This window comes from Podarcis vaucheri, assembly GCF_965113315.1.
Source record: "Podarcis vaucheri genome assembly, chromosome: 10".
Lineage (NCBI taxonomy): Eukaryota > Metazoa > Chordata > Lepidosauria > Squamata > Lacertidae > Podarcis > Podarcis vaucheri.
In genome coordinates this window covers 17,049,074-17,067,822 of record NC_138748.1, presented here as the reverse complement: position 1 = coordinate 17,067,822, position 18,749 = coordinate 17,049,074, and the positions used below count along the sequence as shown (strand labels likewise).

The 18,749-nt window shown below is 44.0% G+C and overlaps 1 protein-coding gene and 1 long non-coding RNA gene across 2 annotated transcripts in view; one reads left to right on the top strand and one right to left on the bottom strand.

Moving 5' to 3' along the window:
- The window catches only part of LOC309541781, a 575,734-nt gene that overhangs the window by 371,401 nt on the left and 185,584 nt on the right, over positions 1-18,749 (top strand). The window lies entirely within an intron of this gene.
- Positions 1-18,749, bottom strand: part of SLC13A1 (solute carrier family 13 member 1) — a 90,763-nt gene that overhangs the window by 43,007 nt on the left and 29,007 nt on the right. Inside the window, exons 2-3 of the mRNA XM_082239698.1 lie at positions 9,395-9,519; positions 809-937 (exon numbers count right to left, since the gene is read on the bottom strand). Coding sequence (XP_082095824.1) covers positions 809-937; positions 9,395-9,493 — 228 coding nt within the window. The 5' untranslated portion in view covers positions 9,494-9,519. The remainder of the gene's footprint in view (positions 1-808; positions 938-9,394; positions 9,520-18,749) is intronic.

The window sequence follows — 18,749 nt, the reverse complement described above, 5'->3', positions numbered from 1 at the left end:
CACAATTGTTCTTGAAACCAGGAGTTGCTGTTTCTAGAGGAATAAAATTAAACTAAAATTAAACATGGGGCGTGTTTCAAGGGAGGCGGGCATTGACAGCACCATGCTGAGGAACACCTGAATTCTAGCACCATCTCTCTGTCCCAGCAGCAAACCCAAAATATGGAGTCCACCCGCCTCTCTGTATTCTCTAGCTTTGCCCAGTCAAGATGTCTATAAATCTGGTGCAACAGTTGGACTTGGATGGGTCTAATGGGAGTTGGTGGAAGGCATGGGAGTTGGGAGCCAGCCTGGTGATGGGCCATAAGAAACTCAGAAGAATGAGAGGGGAATGAAACCAATTTCTCCAATGAAGAAAGGGTTCTGCAAAGGAGCAGGCCGTTTCCATAAAGAGAGTGGTAGCCAGTGCTTGGAAGAAAGTTGGAGAAGCTGAACTTTTCGCCCAGATTGTATCGGGTTTCAGGGGCAAATGGGATGTGAAATCAAGTTTCAGGTTTCATCACTGCTGTCTCCTGTGTTTCGAAATGGTAGCAAGAGGCATAGTGGTTGTGATTCCCTTGCTGTACTTCTAGACAGCACCAGTCTCCCCAGCCCACCAGAATGGGCTCAGTAGGGATGCTTTGAGTGTGTCCAAGGCCTCGAGGCATTAGGATTTGTATAAATTCACCATTAAAGAAAGCAAATAAAGCAATCAAATGGTTTGATGTTTGGGCTACCAAATATATGGGCAGTTGGAGTAGTGGAAGGGAAAGGAAAGGAACAACAACAACAACAACAACAACAACAACAACAACAACAGGAAATTTACCTGTTTGGAAGCCATAATTCCAAACAATGGGAACATTAAAGCAGGAAGTAACGCCGAAACGGCCAGGGGTAATGCTTCTGTGAGCCAAAAGATGGCCACCACAAATAACGTGTAGGCACATTCTGCTTCCTATAATTGAAAAGAGAAAATAGAATGAAAGAAAATCAGATTCAGATTTCTGTAGTACAACATGAGCAATTATAATGAGAAAACATTATAACCCCTGACTGGAAAGGACGATAAGATATAATGGGGAGACTCTCCTCTTCAACTAGAATCCAGCGATTTCCCAAGTCACATTCACAATGTTGCTGATATAGCAGAAACTTCTGTTCTTTGAGTCATGTTCCAAGAAGGATCACCTGAAGAACGAAATAATAGCTATCTGCCATGGCCATTTGCTTTCAAATACTAAATATTATGTTTTATTTATTTATTCGTTGTTTTCCACAAACTGTCAATGGAACAGACATTTGAGGGGAGGCACTGCGTTGCAAAGGGGCTGCATCTCAATGAAAGAGCAGGGTGCTTTGAATGAATAAGGTTCCGGTTTCGATGGTGGACACCGCCAGTTAAAAGGACCAGGTAGCGAAAGACCTCTGCTTGAAATCAGAGTAGACAATACTGAACTAAGATAGAGCAACGGAATAAAGTTGATTCCTTTGTTGGCCTCACGTGAGGTGGAAGACTGTGCTTTGTCCAAAGAGTCTTGGCGCTTTGTCAAAAGCTATATATCCATTTCCACTCTCCTTCCACCCAACTTTTATGGCCAAAAAAATGTTACTTCAGATTCCTCTGGAGGAACATGGTGGGAAACACAACACCTGCCACCTACCTGAATACCTCAGAACAATAATAGCGAGAAACGGGGATCGTTTCTCTGTGAGGAGACTGGTGATTCCGCTGGTGGGTGAATGTCACAATATTTTGTGAATACACTCATGCGTAGCCTTATTTTGAATTAGCAATATTTTCACCCAAAATGAGACATCTACATTTAACTTTAAAATGATATGAAAAGATGTTAGGACATCCCTATTCTCATCAGAGAAATTTTGGGATGTCCCTCTTTTCATCAGAAAAATGTTGGAGGGTATGTTTCCAGTCCAGTTGCTGGTACAGCTGATACAGCTGGAAAAATAATTATTTCCTCCTTTCCCTCTGATGACAGCCCTTTAGAATAGGAATTTTCTACTGAGATTCAGGGACATTGGAACTTGATGTTCCCATGCTCAGAATTTCATCTGGTGAAAGCCACATCCATGCCAAACACACAAACGTAGAAAAATCTGTGCCAGGTATGAGTTTTCCATTAACATATATATTTCATTAATACCAAATCAGCACATCAATATGAAAGTTACTGATCCTGAACCATCTGTACTCGTTTATTTAAGGTGGGGTGTGGAGGACAACCATGCAGACTGTCATAGCCATGTCTGAATTAGCGGGACATTTCCCCACATTTTGCCTCAAGATATTTAAATGAAATGCAGAAGCCAACACAGAGTTAAATGCAAAATTGATTTTGATCATCTGCCGGGGCGGGCAGGAGGGGGGGCAGAATCTGGGAAGGTGGATTGTTACATGCCAAGGCTTTCAAAAAAAGAAAAGGAAAGGAAAGGAAGTCAAGATATTTATTGACTGAAATTGAGTCTTGGCCAAACTACGCATCACGCTGTGCTTAACGTGCAGTATTTAGTTAAGTTTTGGTTGATTAAATAACAGGCATGGGGGAAGGTGATTCCACCGTAAACACTTATTTCTTCACTCTTCACCCAGAAAGGAAATTCCCCACAACAATGACGTAGAATGGAAGGCAAGTGGTGGGGAAGGCACCAAATTTTGGCATCCTACAGGGGGCCACTGAAATTTGAAAGCTTGCCACTGTACACAGAAGCCCATCTGAGTTCCTTATGTGTGGGGAGTTTGGTGGCACCCTCTGGGAACGTTTCCCTCAGGCTTCAGTCCACATGTGGTGGGCAGATTTTCATTCCATTTGTGGCAGGAGAGTAAAAAGATAAGCCTTTGGTTGCCATGGTCCAAGGGCCTCTCTACCTAGCCCTCAGCACTCTTTCCAGGCCACACTCTTCACAAATAACGCAAAGCGTTATTTGTCGGGCTGGATTGGGCCCTTGGACTTGGGTCATGGCTCTTGCTTGCCTAGTTGGAGGAAATGGTGTGTAAGTTTCTGTAGAAACTAGCTGATTATAAGGCAAAATTACATTCCTTGTTCCATACCCTCCAACATTTCTCTGGTGAAAATAGGGACATATCCTGGGCTTCTGACTCTGCCCACCAAAGGTATGTGGCCCTGGGAAGGTTACCCAGAAGGGAATGAACATCATTTCCCACCCCTAAACAGCAGCATTTTATTGTGTGGCTGTGTGGTCTGAGACTATTGCTACCCAAGCAATGCAGCAGGAAGAAGCTTGGGAAGGAGCCCTCAGGCTACGAAGAAGAAGAAGAAGAAGAAGAAGAAGAAGAAGAAGAAGAAGAAGAAGAAGAAGAATAGTAGTAGTAGTAGTAGTAGTAGTAGTAGTAGTAGTTTGGATTTGATATCCCACTTTATCACTACCCAAAGGAGTCTCAAAGTGGTTAACATTCTCCTTTCCCTTCCTCCCCCACAACAAACACTCTGTGAGGTGAGTGGGGCTGAGAGACTTCAAAGAAGTGTGACTGGCCCAAGGTCACCCAGCAGCTGCATGTGGAGGAGCGGAGACGCGGACCCGGTTCACCAGATTATGAGACTACCGCTCTTAACCACTACACTGGCTCTCTCAAGGTCATGTAAGAAGGGTCTGAGTTGCACCGTGGCAGAGCAGCTTTCAAGAGGAGGAATAAAAAGCCACGCTATTTCAGCCAACTTGCTGTGCTGCTGACACATAATCATTGCACACTGTTTCCCCATTTGATTGCTCAACAGAAGTTTCAGACAAAACATCCAGCCAGCACATATATGGCAGGGACAATTTCAGGTTGGGTTTATTTTTACTCAAGCACTGGGGATGCTTAAGCCCTACTGTGCTGGATTCATCACAATCTTAAGAACTCCTTAGGGATGCGATTACCTCCCCCAGACATGCTGTGCTCTTATCGAGAATGTATAGCCTCCATGACTTGCCACAGGAAATATTTTGAGGGGCAAACTGTCTTTGTGTATTCCAAATCACTCCTTCTCTCCCCCATCTATTGCATCCGTTTCATTGGAGAAATCCCTCATTTGCATTGTAGGGCAAAGAAGATAGATAGATAGATAGATAGATAGATAGATAGATAGATAGATAGATAGATGATAGATAGATAGATAGATAGATGATAGATAGATGATAGATAGATAGATAGATAGATAGATAGATAGATAGATAGATCACATCAATTTCTCCACATACCTCAGTAATTGAAACATTATTAGGACCAACCATAATTGTCATATAATATTGATCAAGCTTTTGTGTTTCCCAGTACCTTTCAACAGGCTTGATGTTATGCAAAGCAGTGGTGCAGAAGGGAGGAGTAAGAAAGAAACAACAACAACAAAAATGCAGATGGTAAACGTCTTTAAATGATGAACGTGTGATATTAAGATATATCTGCTATAGCGCGCGCGCTCTCTCTCTCTCTTAAGTAAAGGTTAATAAAAATGCCTCTTTGTATGGTTGAAAAGTGCCCTTTTCAGTTCATTCCAATCTAGTGAAAATTATTTTGAAGAAGCTTTGACGTGTGGAGAACTTGCCATATCTTTAATCTTGCTCTTCTCTGCATTGTTTAAAAAAGAACAATCTGAGTGAGAGACTGCTGGTGTCCTTCTACCGAGGCTCCATAGAGAGCATACTTACATACTGTATTTGCGCTTGGTTCTCCAGTTGTACAGCTAGGGAGAGGAAGGTGCTCCAGAAGGTCATAACCACAGCCCAAAGGATTATTGGTCACCCTCTCCCACCTTTGGAAGAACTGTACGGTTCCCGTTGCCTTAGGAAAGCAAACAACATCCTGCAGGATCCATCTCACCCGGGATACAGTCTGTTTGCACTACTGCCTTCTGGCAGGAGGTATAGAAACATCAAGTCAAGGACAAATAGACTGAAAAACAGTTTCTATCCAAGAGCTGTGGCCTTTTTGAATGCTGTAACTCGATAGTGAGACCTGGGAGTTTGATGGGTGTGGGGGTGGGGGTGGTTGGAAGGTGGTTTGTTTGGTTGTTGCTGTTGTTTTGCTTTTGTTGTTTTTAAGGGATGGCATCCAATTTCGTTGCACTTGTGCAATGTTGCACTAGTGTAATGACAATAAAGAATCTATCTATCTATCTATCTATCTATCTATCTATCTATCATCTATCTATCTATTTTTCAGACTGTGAAACATTCTGAGTTGTTATTTTACTGATGCGGCAGGTGGAAAGAGGCCCAACCGATCCATCCGATATCAGAGTGCATGGAATGTCTATCACTTCCTCACATTTACAACCTGCATCAACTCTCCAATCATCATAAAAAAGTAATTCTGTCGACCATTGATGATCCATAATGAGCCTTCCGGTGGTCCGCAGAACCACAGCAGAAATAATGGAGGAAAATTCTCAAGATCTTTTTGAACTTCTGGTGCAGCTTGAGTCTATGTGCAGGGCAGAAGCAAAGGAGATGGATTGCTATATAGTGTAAAAAAAAATTGCACACTCCACATCACAGGTACGTTTGTTGATGAGATACGACAGTTTGGGCCAATTCATTGGCCTTGAATCTTGACTGTGACAAACACAAGGGCTGCCAGCTTCATCACAACTCCATCAGCCCTAGCCAGCATTTTCAGTGGTCAGGGATAACGAAGAGTAGCATTCCAACAACACCTGAAAGGTACCACATTGGCCATCCTTGCACAAATATCTCAAATGTCAGGGTCCTGTCTGACTAGGACCTTGGGGAGACTTCCTCAGAGGAAGAGGCATGGAATCCCACAGAAAACCCCCAACTGGCAACCTGAAAGAACCTGCTCTTGTCCTATGACAACTCAAAGAAGCTGGTCTCATAAACCTCTCACCTGGCCCTCAGCAACCTCTCTGATCACCATTTGCACTCTACCTTGACCCCACTATTTCTTCCTGCTCACCAGCTGGACCTCAAGAGCAAAAGCAGCAACAGGCCTGGTGGGTAGTGCAGAGTCAGTGTAGAACCATTCATGTTGCCAAGAGATGTTATCACCAAAGATCTCCTGAAGAAGAAGGGTCTACTTGGGAAAAGTCATAGAACAAGGATGGGGAACCTGTGGCCCTCCCAGATGTGTCTGGACTACAACCACTCATGGTACCCCGCTGATATTGTAAACTCCAGCTCCCAGCAGCCTCATGGCTAACGGTCAGAGATGGTGGAAGTTGCTGTCAAAACATGTGGAGGGCATCACAGTGGCTAGTCCTGCTCTGCAGTTTAAGAGATTACAGCGTGTTTCCAACTTCAGACTTTGGAAACCTCAAAAGTTCATTGATCTAAACCCAGTTTATATGTAGGCCTTCTTCATTTACACCAGGCTTGCCCAAACTTGGGTCTCCAGCTGTTTTTGGACTAATATTCCCATCATCCCTAACCACTAGTCCTGCTAGCTAGGAGTGATGGGAGTTGTAGTCCAAAAACAGCTGGAGGCCCACTTTCAGGAAACCATGATTTACACCCACAGTCACCTGGGAGCTTCTTCTTCAAGCTGGGATCATAATTGGTTGTGGTCTGCAACCTTATGGGTTGCAACATTTTCTATCTGATCATCGCCTTTCTAATGATGTATCTTTCCAAGAGCTGTTTAACTCATCACCTGGCTTCCAAGAGCTGTTTAACATCCTGGGAAACTGATTTCTCCACAGCTGTGTGGCATGAGTGTGATGGAGCAATAGCTTGGGACGGACAGCTCTGCCTACTTTTTAATGTTCTGAGTCATCCGGAATAGATTTTGCCATGCAGTAATAACCACAAAGAAGATGTTATTGCCCAGCTCGAGCTATCATTAAAGTCAGAAGCCAACTGCAAGCAAGACAAAGCCGAGACACATTATATACATATTAAAGGTTCTGTAGCCAGTCTCTCTTCACCATTTGAAGGATGCCTCAAAGGATCATATTGCACATATGCTATGGTGGTGGGAAGTTTAACAACGGGATTAGTCATTAAAATAACTGATTGAGCAGAGTTAGTTCTCTGTGCCTGAAACTATATTATCCATCTCTTAGGCAGGGCTACATTTCAACAAGGCTGTAAACAAGAGAAGTTTATTCACCTCTAACTTTTATTGCTTGTGATTTATTTCATCAAATCTTTTCATATTCAACCACATTCTCACACATTTACATGGCCAAAGAAGAAAAAGGAGAACACAGAAAGGCCATCTGTGAACTTATTTCAAATCTTGTCCTAGATGTGAAGTCAAAGTCAGCTATAGCCATGCTGTGAGATGCTGGAGTCTCACAGGTTTCAAAATCATTCCCTTTCCTTTGTAATCATCCACACATAATTCTAGAGAGTGGCCAAACAGTGACCAGCCCTGAAATCTGCTACACACTTTCATGTGTTGAGTTGTAAGGCAACGACACTGGGATTCTATGAACCATAACTTTGCTGTACTGACCAGTAATGCTAAGGGTGAATTTGCTTGGACGTCATCCATTTTACAAATCTCATCATTCATTTCCCCTGTGCTCTGCCACAATCAGAAACAGAATGGGAAAAACTTTCTAATGGACAAGAATGGCCAGTGTTCTGCTCACAGTAGCCCCCTTTAATAGAAACTTGCTCTCTGGCTCTCTCTGTTCCTCCATCACATGGTACAAGGATTAGAATATCCATCCCATTTCTCCTGTCGCATTCCTGGTTGTCCTCCATGACTTGGGAGGTGACCATCTGTAGCAGGGAGCTTCCACTACTTGTGTAGGCTCCCCTGTGCATTTAAGAACCCCGATTTTCATTCACTATATTGTATGTAAATGCCTGCCAATTTCCATCTTTTGGGTAACCTAAAAAGACCCAAACGTTTTAACTCCAGCCTAGGTGTGGCTGCCATTTGTAAGCATCCATGCTTAGCCTGTCAACAGCATCTAAGTCATATTTTCTTTCGACTTAAGATGATTTCAATCAGTGGCTGGAGACACAAACAACGTAACAACACCAGTTTCCCCCAAATATAGAATTGGATTCTCTGCTTCACACAGATTTAGATGTGCATTATCATGTTAAAGCAGGATGTGTGTTGATTTTCAAAGTATGCTGGTCTGTGTATAGATCAGCATGCGTGCTGCTGGACAACTATCACATACCTTTAAAAATAAATATTGCTTTCCAGTGGTGTGTATCTTAGTGCCAGACAATACATATCACATACTGATGCTGGAGGACAGGTATCTATCTATAAGTGGTGTGAGCTACAACAGAGGATGGAATCAATTGGATGTCATAGGTTCATCTTTGAATCTGCATAGATTCTATTATTCTCTGTTCTGAAAAGAAATACTTCCTTTGAACATGACCTTGAATGAGGACAAGAAACCACACAATAGTAACAAGAGTTTTGTTTCCTCCCTAAATGAGGGGCGGGGAGCGGGGGGGGGATACAATTCTGTGTGTTTGTAGGCAGAGTAGCTCTGTGAAAGTACACTGACATCAAAATTGGCACCATTTCTGAAGAAGATGAAAGGCGGCAGATCCATTGAAATCAACGAGAGTTTTGTCTTTGCCTTTTGTGGAGTCAATACTTCACCCATTAATACCATTAACTTCTGACATACGTCTTGATGAGGCAGCAAGATAAAAGGCCATGTTTCTCCGGTGACAAAGAAATAATGAATTTCTGCTCACTTTGGCCTTCTGTGATTAGTCAACACGAAGGCCTTTAATGTAGAATACTGAATTTACGTGCAAGTACAGGATCCTTTATTAAAAGACACAAAAGATTCATGACTACTTGCTATGTGGAAGCTGCCACACACATTGATCTTAATCTGTTGGCAGCACAACTGTCATGTGCCCCTCACAATTTTTTAAACTGGTATGACACCGGTTTAAATGTATAATGCAGAGCAATGGAGCAAATGATAGCAAGAACGTAACTGATTATCAGCCTATCAATTATTTCATTCCATTCAGCTGGGAATGTTGACATTCCCTCTCTTGTTCCAGTTCTCCAAATACTGCGGCAAGTAACTGTCATTACTGAAATTATATCTCCCATAAAGCTAGCCACAGATTCTCCATCTCAAATTAAAAAGGCAATTAAAAGATAGATCTTCTTGACACCTTGTACATATCTATAATGACAAAGCACACTAGAGCTATACTCCTGACAGTGCCCAGGGTTTGGTACGGAAGTGAAATGTTTAAAATATTTAAAACTGTCTGGGTGACAGCCTATCCATTTTATCTGCTAAGAACACATCAGGAAGACTTTGCGGAAGATTCTCTGTGATTTTTTTTAAAATCACTTTCAATCTGTATCGCGCAGCAGAGTTTTGTGAAGAGACCAATCTGAGGAAAAAAATAACTGAGAGGAAGATGAAACATTTCAGTGAGGCTTTGGAAACATAAAGATGTAGGGCAGCAGTTATTATTCACTTACTTTGGTTCTGATGACGAGAGGCAATGGGAGAAGCAGGAGGGGAGTGAAGACGATGAGAAGAAAACGTCGGTAGACCAAGAGTGTTTTGATGATCTTCATGGTGGTGGGCTACAGGCTCTTCTTTTCTGTGGAAACCATAAACCAAAAGGGAAAAGAGAGATCGAACCTTAAGTAGAAGTGTCTGATTAATATTTCTCCAAACTATCACCTTTAGCCTTTGCAACAGAGCCTTCAGTCAAGCCAAGTTAAAAATAAATATAGCTCTTGATTGTTTTAGTGTCTTACCATTAGATAAGAGGTGCCTTTCCCAGTGAAGATATGAAACACTTTCTATTCTGACTGCACTCTTTTTTTATTCTTCTGTTATACCAGGAGGAGATCTAGGAACTCACCCAGGCCCTGTTGAGAAGCCTTCTTCTTCACCCTGCCCTTTCTTGAAGCCTGCAGACAAGTTGGGTGGGGCATGTATTCTGAGTCCTGAAACTTCGTGAGGGGGTTGTTCAAGTTTCAAAGCTACTTTGGTTAAATTCAGAAGTACAGTGGAAAGTAAACTGAAATGTAAATGTTCAGAACTCTTGCTTCGTACTCTGATAGCACCATACCGGTGTTCCTCCTTACTGTGAGCGGTGAGAAAGGGATAATTTAAGCACAGTGTTCTTGGATGCCTCTGAACCACAACAGTGTTGTGACCTGTGCCGGAGTGCAGTCACAGGACCTCTCAGGTGGGCGCCATTACAGGCCAGAGCTCCTCCTGCCCTCTTCTTGCCTTTATGTACTTCTGAGAAGTGCAAAATGAACATTTCAAGTCAAAACAGAAACTGGCCGGTGTGTGCGATTCTGCACTTTTTTATCTATGAAAAATAATAATGTGGCAGTCTTTAGCTGCTTCCCATGTCTATATGTGTTTTCTCACCCTGCTGCCTGTTGACAGTTCCCATTTTTAACTGTAGCCTGGGGAGTGCAGAGTTCAGCTGTCTGAGTAATGTATGAAGCATGCTATGATGGCAGAAATGCTGAGTCAATAAAAATATCCCCATGATGTGCAGGAATCGTCTTGCTATGATGAAAGCATAGGAGTGGCATCAGCACCCAGGGCCTCCTGGAGGTGAAGCCCCATTATTCTGCCCTCTTCCTGCAGCTGAATTGAGTCACCATTTCCCACAACACGCTCAACCTCTTAGGAGTTGCCAGGAAATCAAATGGTGGCTAAGCCCAGGTGTCCAACACTGCTTGGAATACTGTCACTACAGCCAGGAATGTTCCTGCTCACCACAGCCAACTGACAGAAGAGGAGAGGGACACATTGCTTAAGACCCCCTCAGACCTGGAGCCAGCCTATGAAACTGGACCCGCTAACCCAGGGTTTCCCAAACCTGGGTCTTCAGCTGTTTTTGGACTACAACTCCTATCATCCCTAGCTTCCAGGACCCATGGTCAGGAGTGATGGGAGCTGTAGTCCACAAACAACTGGAGACCCAAGTTTGGGAAACCCTGGGCTAATCTGTGGTCCTCCAGATGTTGTTGTACTCAGCCAGTATGGACAATGGTCAGAGATGATGAGAGTCATAGTTTAGGGACTCAGACAACACAAACTTGTGGCATGGGCCCCTTCCACACATATACAGTGGTACCTCGGGTTACATATGCTTCAGGTTACATACGCTTCAGGTTACAGACTCCGCTAACCCAGAAATAGTGCTTCAGGTTAAGAACTTTGCTTCAGGATGAGAACAGAGATCGTGCTCCGGTGGCGTGGCAGCAGCAGGAGGCCCCATTAGCTAAAGTGGTGCTTCAGGTTAAGAACAGTTTCAGGTTAAGTTCGGACCTCCGGAACGAATTAAGTACTTAACCCGAGGTAGTACTGTATCACAGTCCCATCCCAATGCAGAAATTCTCTGGAGTCGTGAAAGGGAACTTTCTGTTCTAATTCTGAAATGACATTTTTGACATTTCTGAAACAACGCCATGGCATGCTCTGAGGGGGTTTTTCCTACCATGCCCCAAGAAACACACACATGCACTCCATTGCACTTGACCCAGAAGGCCACAGCCCACTTCGTATTTATGTTTGATCCAACCTGAAGAAGAGTCTGACAAAGTTTTTGGACATGCCTTAATAAGGAGTGGGGAACATTTGGTCCTGCAGATGCTGCTGAACTATAACTCTTATCAGTCCCCTGAAGCATGCCCTCTGTACAATTAATTATTATATCGGATTTCAATCCTTGAAACGCTTCACGCTTTGCAGTTTTTAAATGCGGGAGTCACGTAGATTTGTTGCCTAGGTATCTTGTTCGACAACTAGAAAAGGAAAAAGAAACTGTACAAACCATCCCTGGCAAGTACCCCAAACTAAAGGAGATGCCAGTCAGCTGATTTCAGTTTCCTCATCTTGCTAGTCCACTCTCCCCACCCTCAGTCATACATTGCAGAATCAGTTGTGCTCCAGTCATCAAACTTTGGATCAGCCTGCCAGCTGATCCAGATTTTAATTACCCTGCAAACATGCAACCTCACTGACCCACGACTATTTGCCAACCATAGCCGCTGATGTAATTTTCTTTTGTACTGCTGAACTTCTCGTGCTCCTCTGAAGAAAATGTACTACAATGAGAACACAAAGCAGTGGGAAGTGAAAAAGTTAATTAATCTGATTAAGTGCCCATTTCAGCCAGGGTAGCCATTTCCTTGTGCTGCAGTCATTTGCAATGACCCAGACAAGTGCGAGGCTAATAGGATTAGCATCTTAACCTGACCAGTCCTGCTCAGGACAGATCGTACGAGTGGTCTTTCAGATGATTTTGGATTTCAATGTAAGAACATAAGTGCCCGGACACTGAGGTCCAGTGCCAAGGGCCTTCTGGCAGTTCCCTCGCTACGAGAAGCCAAGTTACAGGGAACCAGGCAGAGGTCCTTCTCGGTATTGGCGCCCACCCTATGGAATGCCCTCCCACCAGATGTCAAAGAAATAAACAACTACCAGATTTTTAGAAGACATCTGAAGGCAGCCCTGTTTAGGGAAGCTTTTAATGTTTAATAGGTTATTGTATTTTAATATTTCGTTGGAAGCCGCCCAGAGTGGCTGGAGACCCAGCCAGATGGGCGGGGTGTAAATAATAAATTGTTGTTGTTGTTGTTGTTGTTGTTGTTGTTGTTGTTGTTGTTGTCACCTGCTGGATCAGGCCAATGGTCCTTCTAGTCCAGTATCCTGCTCTCACAGTGACTATATGAAACCCATATGCAGGACCTGAGAACAAGAGAACTCTCCCAACAACTGATATTCAGACACATACTGCCAACTTCCGTGATCCCCATCCAGAAAGGTCATGGGCCAAGGATGTTGGAAGTTTTAGTCTAACAATATTGGGGGTGGACAGGTTCTTTTATCCTGCAGTGTATTAAGGGCTCTGAATGATGCCACAAGCATCAACCCAAAGTCCCTTCCTCATGTTGTGGCATTCTGGGCGATTCTACGCTCACTGTTTTACACAGTCATGCAGTTCCTTCAGCATGTATCCAAGCCACAATGTTTTCACTGAATATATGGTGGGTCTACACTCATGGTTTTTAACGTTAAGGAGGGGTTAAGGAATGGTTTTGCTAATGTACATGGACACATGACGCCCTACTTTTTACATGCACAATGCGTTATTACCTTGCTTTTTATCGTTTAATGCTTAATAAATTTAATGCTTAATGACTGATATTTTAATGTATTTTTAACCTCCTGTTGGAAGCCACCCAGAGTGGCTGGGGAAAGTAATACAGTGGTACCTCGGGTTACATACGCTTCAGGTTACACACTCTGCTAACCCAGAAATAGTGCTTCAGGTTAAGAACTTTGCTTCAGGATAAGAACAGAAATCGTGCCCCCACAGTGCGGCGGCAGCTGCAGGCCCCATTAGCTAAAGTGGTGCTTCAGGTTAAGAACAGTTTCAGGTTAAGAACGGACCTCTGGAACGAATTAAGTACTTAACCCAAGTTACCACTGTAAATTGTTGTTGTTAATTGTTTTATGCAGCTATATAGTGGTACCTCTGGATGCGAACGGGATCCGTTCCGGAGCCCTGTTCGCATCCTGAAGTGAACGCAACCCGCATCTGCGCATGCGCATGACATCATTTTGAGCATCTGCGCATGCGCGAGGAGCGAAACCCGGAAGTAATGCATTCCTTGAAAATGATCAACCTGAAGCATATTTAACCTGAGGCATGACTGTAGCGGTGAAACACTGCTCATATGTCCCTATGTAGTGTTTTACCTTTCTTTACTGCATTCAAACTCTGACCCCCCCCCATGGTATTCGAGCAGGGAGGGAGGGAGGATTAAAATGTAACACCAGAGGGTGGAGCAGAGCAAACAGCGACCAGCAGCAGGGAAAGAAACAGTGTTTTGGGAAATGGGGCGGCCAGGTATTACTTACATTTGATGGGAGGGGAAAGGTAAAAAACATTTTAATTAACAAGTATGCCCTTAAAAAAAATGAAGATCATGGCCACTGGTCCCATCACCTCCTGGCAAATAGAAGGGAAAGAAATGGAGGCAGTGAGAGATTTTACTTTTTTGGGCTCCAGATGGTGACAGCAGTCATGAAATTAAAAGACGCCTGCTCCTTGCGAGAAAAGGAATGACAAACCTAGACAGCATCTTAAAAAGCAGAGACATCACCTTGCCAACAAAGGTCCGTATAGTTAAAGCCATGGTTTTCCCAGTAGTGATGTATGGAAGTGAGAGCTGGAGCATAAAGAAGGCTGATCGCTGAAGAATTGATGCTTTTGAATTATGGTGCTGGAGGAGACTCTTGAGAGTCCCATGGACTGCAAGAAGATCAAAGCTATCCATTCTTAAGGAAATCAGCCCTGAGTGCTCACTGGAAGGACAGACCGTGAAGCTGAGGCTCCAATACTTTGGCCACCTCATGAGAAGAGAAGACTCCCTGGAAATGACCCTGAAAGATGGAGGGCACAAGGAGAAGGGGACGACAGAGGACAAGATGGTTGCACAGTGTTCTCGAAGATACCAGCATGAGTTTGACTAAACTGCGGGAGGCAGTGGAAGACAGAAGTGCCTGGCGTGCTCTGGTCCATGGGGTCATGAAAAGTCGGACACGACTAAACAACTAAACAACAACATGCCCTGTGAGGTTTTAGAACAACATATCTAATATTATTCTAATAATGGGAATGACCACTCCCCACACTAAACGGGGGGGCGCCCTTTGTGTGGTCGTGCGCAGTCCCCCCCCCCCAGGACCCTATGCGGCACCATTAGCACAGGCTTGGCTTCGCCTTCCCCAGGTGGGATACCTGGAAGTCTCCGCCTACCTCAGCCAGTTGCCCAATCCCGCCTAGGGAGGCGTTGCCAAGGTGATCAGGCCAGGTAGGGGGAGAGACCACCCTGCCCACACAATAGGGGGAGGATCTTACCTGGGTACATTTGACAGGAGGGAAAAGGTAAAAGACGTTTTATTTAACAAGTATGCCCTGTGATGTTTTAGAACAACATATCTAATAATATTCTAATAATGGGAAATAACGTTAAACAGGTCGGCGTAGATCCAGCCATTGCTGGCAGTATTTAAACGCCATTCCCTCAGTTTTGGTGTGAACCGAAAAACACCTACAGTCACTTTTCATGTTACGCTCTCCCAACCCACAGCTGTAATGAATTTGCTTCCCCAAATTCTCTCTGCAAACGAGGATGTCAAACATTTGCCAGATGTTCTCTGCATCTTCAAACATTTGCAGGATATTCACTGAATATTTCATAGCAATAGCACATCTGATGATATTTCAGTTTGTTGTTTGACTTTGATACTTGACAATATTTAACATCCCCTGATCATATTGTAGAGGGTGAAGCTGGCACTCCAAGTTTTACACGTTTGCTGCCAACACTTGCGCGGTAGTTTTGTCAATTTATCCTCTACCCTTTTTCTGCTGGTGCAGCTAGCACTGAGCCAGGGTTAGTCGCCACTGCCTGCCTGTCCTCCCATGAATTTGTCTAATCCTCTTTTAAAATCATCCGGGTTGAAAGTCATTGCTACTAGTTATATTTGCCTGAATTGGTCACTTGATTCCCAGATCTTTCATATCTATGGATAAAGGCAAAAGTGTTTAAGATTCCTATCAAAATAAAATTAGTTATTCTATGTGAGAAATATTCAACGCAGCTCCTCCAAGTGTCCCTATTTTCCTTTTTTTTTTAATAAAATTTTTATTGGGTTTTCACATTTTTTATAGACAAACAAACAGAAAAACAAACAGACAAAAAAGACACAAAACAAAAAGAATATAAAGTTTCAGAAAAAACACTTATTTTCATAACCCTGGTCTCTGACTTCCCCCCACCCCCTCCCTTGCATCCCTATTCCCAAAGTTATATCAGCAAATTGTCGTTTCTCAACCTCCTAACCTTCTCAATAATAGCCCTTTTAAAAATAAAAACAGTTGTTCTAAGTTGGACCTCAGTTCCCTTCCCTCGATTTCCCATTTTGTCTTTAATATCGGTCCTATTGATTAATTTCCATTGTCCTGAGTGTTGTTAAAATTACATCTTTCCCTCCCTCCCATCCCCGGTTTGCGTCCCTTCCCAATACAAGTCCACAATGTCAGTTCTTAGCCTGGGTCCCACACGTCCGAGGCTCTCAAGTCTATCACAGTCCCTCTCCGCCGGTCTTGTTGGTAATCCTTTGTGTCAGGCATCAAATCTCGAAAGAGGTCTATCACAATCCATCCATAGTCTCTTAAGTAGAACTGCTGAAGAATTTCCACAAGGCATAGATCTTTCAAATCATAGTCAGAGTCAAAGTCAATGTGGAGGCCCCAATTATATTTCTTTATTTTAAATTCTTGCATTCCATAAGCTTCCAGGGCCTCCACTTTCATCTTTTGCATCTTTCGTAGGTTTGTAGTAGATTCAATCCAATAGTCTCCTTGCTTGTATTCCACAGATGTCAGATTCTGGTCAACATTTAACTTTACTTTCTCTTTCTCTTGTTTTGTCTCCTTTTCTTTGATTATCATTTCAAGTTCAGCTGTGGGTTCTTTCTCCTTCCAATCCTCCTTACAATCAGCAGGACTACTTATTTCAGTAGTCAAGGTCATCATATGTTTACTCATTTCCGAAGTATGCTCTTGTAAGGTTCCCACCAGTTGAAACATCCTTTCGATTTGCTCCAGTATCTTTCCATCCACAGCCATTGTAGTTCCACAGAGTTCCCCCTAGGGGGAATCTGATTACTTAACGTTGTTTTCTCCAACAATCCTCTTTCTTATTTTTATTACTTTATTTCCAACAATTTAAGTTCAATTGTAACACCTTTTATTCCAGAGGGGTCTTATGTAGCAATTTTTTCCTGTAGACTGTCTACTTGACAGCTTTGACAGCTTTCAAATTCTGTGCTTACAGGCTTCCAAATAGGATGCTCCCGGGCCCGGGGGGGAGGGTTGTTTACAGCAAAAAGAAGAAACCTCCAAAACTTCACTCTCCTGCACAAAATTACTTTTTTTTTGCCCAATCTTGGGAGTTACAGTCCTTTTAAACTCACCCTTTGCAGGGTAAACTCTCCAGCTTAGTTCGTACGTCGTTGCTTTAGTTCGTCTGCAAGGGGGGGGGGTGCGGACTTCCTTTTAGCACACCCCCCGATCGTCTCAAATTCAAATAGGAAAATCTTAGAGTCCGATTCCAATTTACTCACGGGTTGTTCTTTTCGGCCGAATTTCAAGGAAGGAAGTCAGCGCTCTCCGGTCATGGCTCGCGGCTTCGCTCAGCGGGGGTAGCGATGGACTCTCAGTGCCACGCCGCCCCCCGTATCCCCTCCGCAGCCTTTAAAAAGGCTCTTTGCGAATCAGGGGGGGGCGCTTAAGGCACCCACCGAGTCTTCAGTCCGCAGGCTTCCGCGCCTGCGGTTTTAAGGGTCCCCGTGTCGCCGGCACGGCAAAGACCCGTCCCCCGCTGAGCCGATTCCCTCCGGAGCTCGGAGGGAATCCGCCATTCCCAGATCGCGCCAACCCCGGAAGCTCCCAAGTGTCCCTATTTTCCAGGGACAATCCTGGATTTACAGAAGCCATCCCAGTTTCTGATTTGATCCCGGAATGTCCTGCTGGTCCTTAAGGTAAAGGTAAAGGGACCCCTGACCATTAGGTCCAGTCGTGGCCGACTCTGGGGTTGCGGCGCTCATCTCGCTTTATTGGCCGAGGGAGCAGGCGTACAGCTTCCGGGTCATGTGGCCAGCATGACTAAGACACTTCTGGCGAACCAGAGCAGCGCACGAAAACGCCGTTTACCTTCCCGCCGGAGCAGTACCGATTTATCTACTTGCACTTTGACGTGCTTTCGAACTGCTAGGTTGGCAGGAGCAGGGACCAAACAACGGGAGCTCACCCCGTCGCGGGGATTCAAACCACCGATCTTCTGATCAGCAAGTCCTAGGCTATGTGGTTTAACCCACAGTGCCACCCGCGAGTGCCCCTATTTTTGTCAGAGAAATGTTGGAGGGTATGGAATAGGGCATCCCTGTTTTCACTGGAGAAATGTCGGAGGGGAGGTCTCTATTTTCATTGGAGAAATACGGGAGGGTATGTCAACATTACTCCAGCACTGAACTTGAGTGGCCTGTGCCAGTCACTATGAGATGAAAGTCAGTGTCATACAAGGCACAACATACTAGGGAGAACCCTCAGTTATGAAGAAGTAGATAAAATTCAAGCCACCATAAGTGGTCAAACACACAAAAGATAGAAAGTGACTGCCCTTGTAGAACTTTGGCTACCTGAGACCAGAGCAGATTCCGCAACTCAAAGAATTATGGGGAAATCTTCCTCGCTGCCACCCAACCTCAAACACCCTTACAACATGGGGAGCCCATTCCCTGCTTTGTGAGGTTATCTGAACCCGGGCACCAGGTCAAGCAGATACTCCTGCTCTCTTACTGGCACAGAGGAAACTCTTTGAATCCTTCCTTGTTCAGAGGTACACTGCAACACTTTGTTACATGTCTTACTGGTATCTTCTGATTAATGTGGGTGGTGGTTGTGCCATCGGCAGCAAACATGTCTTTTGCCCAAGGCTTCTGTGGGATCTCTATGCAACATTTTGGCTCTTCCTATATTATCACTCATAGCTGTAACTCATAGCTTTGGCTACCATCAGAATATCTGAAGAAGGTGAAAGAGAAAGCATTTTGCAATGAGAATGTCCAATCTATGTTTTCTTAGTCATGGTAATAGATGCATGTGTTTAGTGATTATCTGCATCCCTCCAAAGGAAATATCTCTAGTGTGCTGGTTGAAAAATTATATACTCATGTACATATGTACGTAGAATTACACTAAAAGAAATGGCTTTGCTTAAC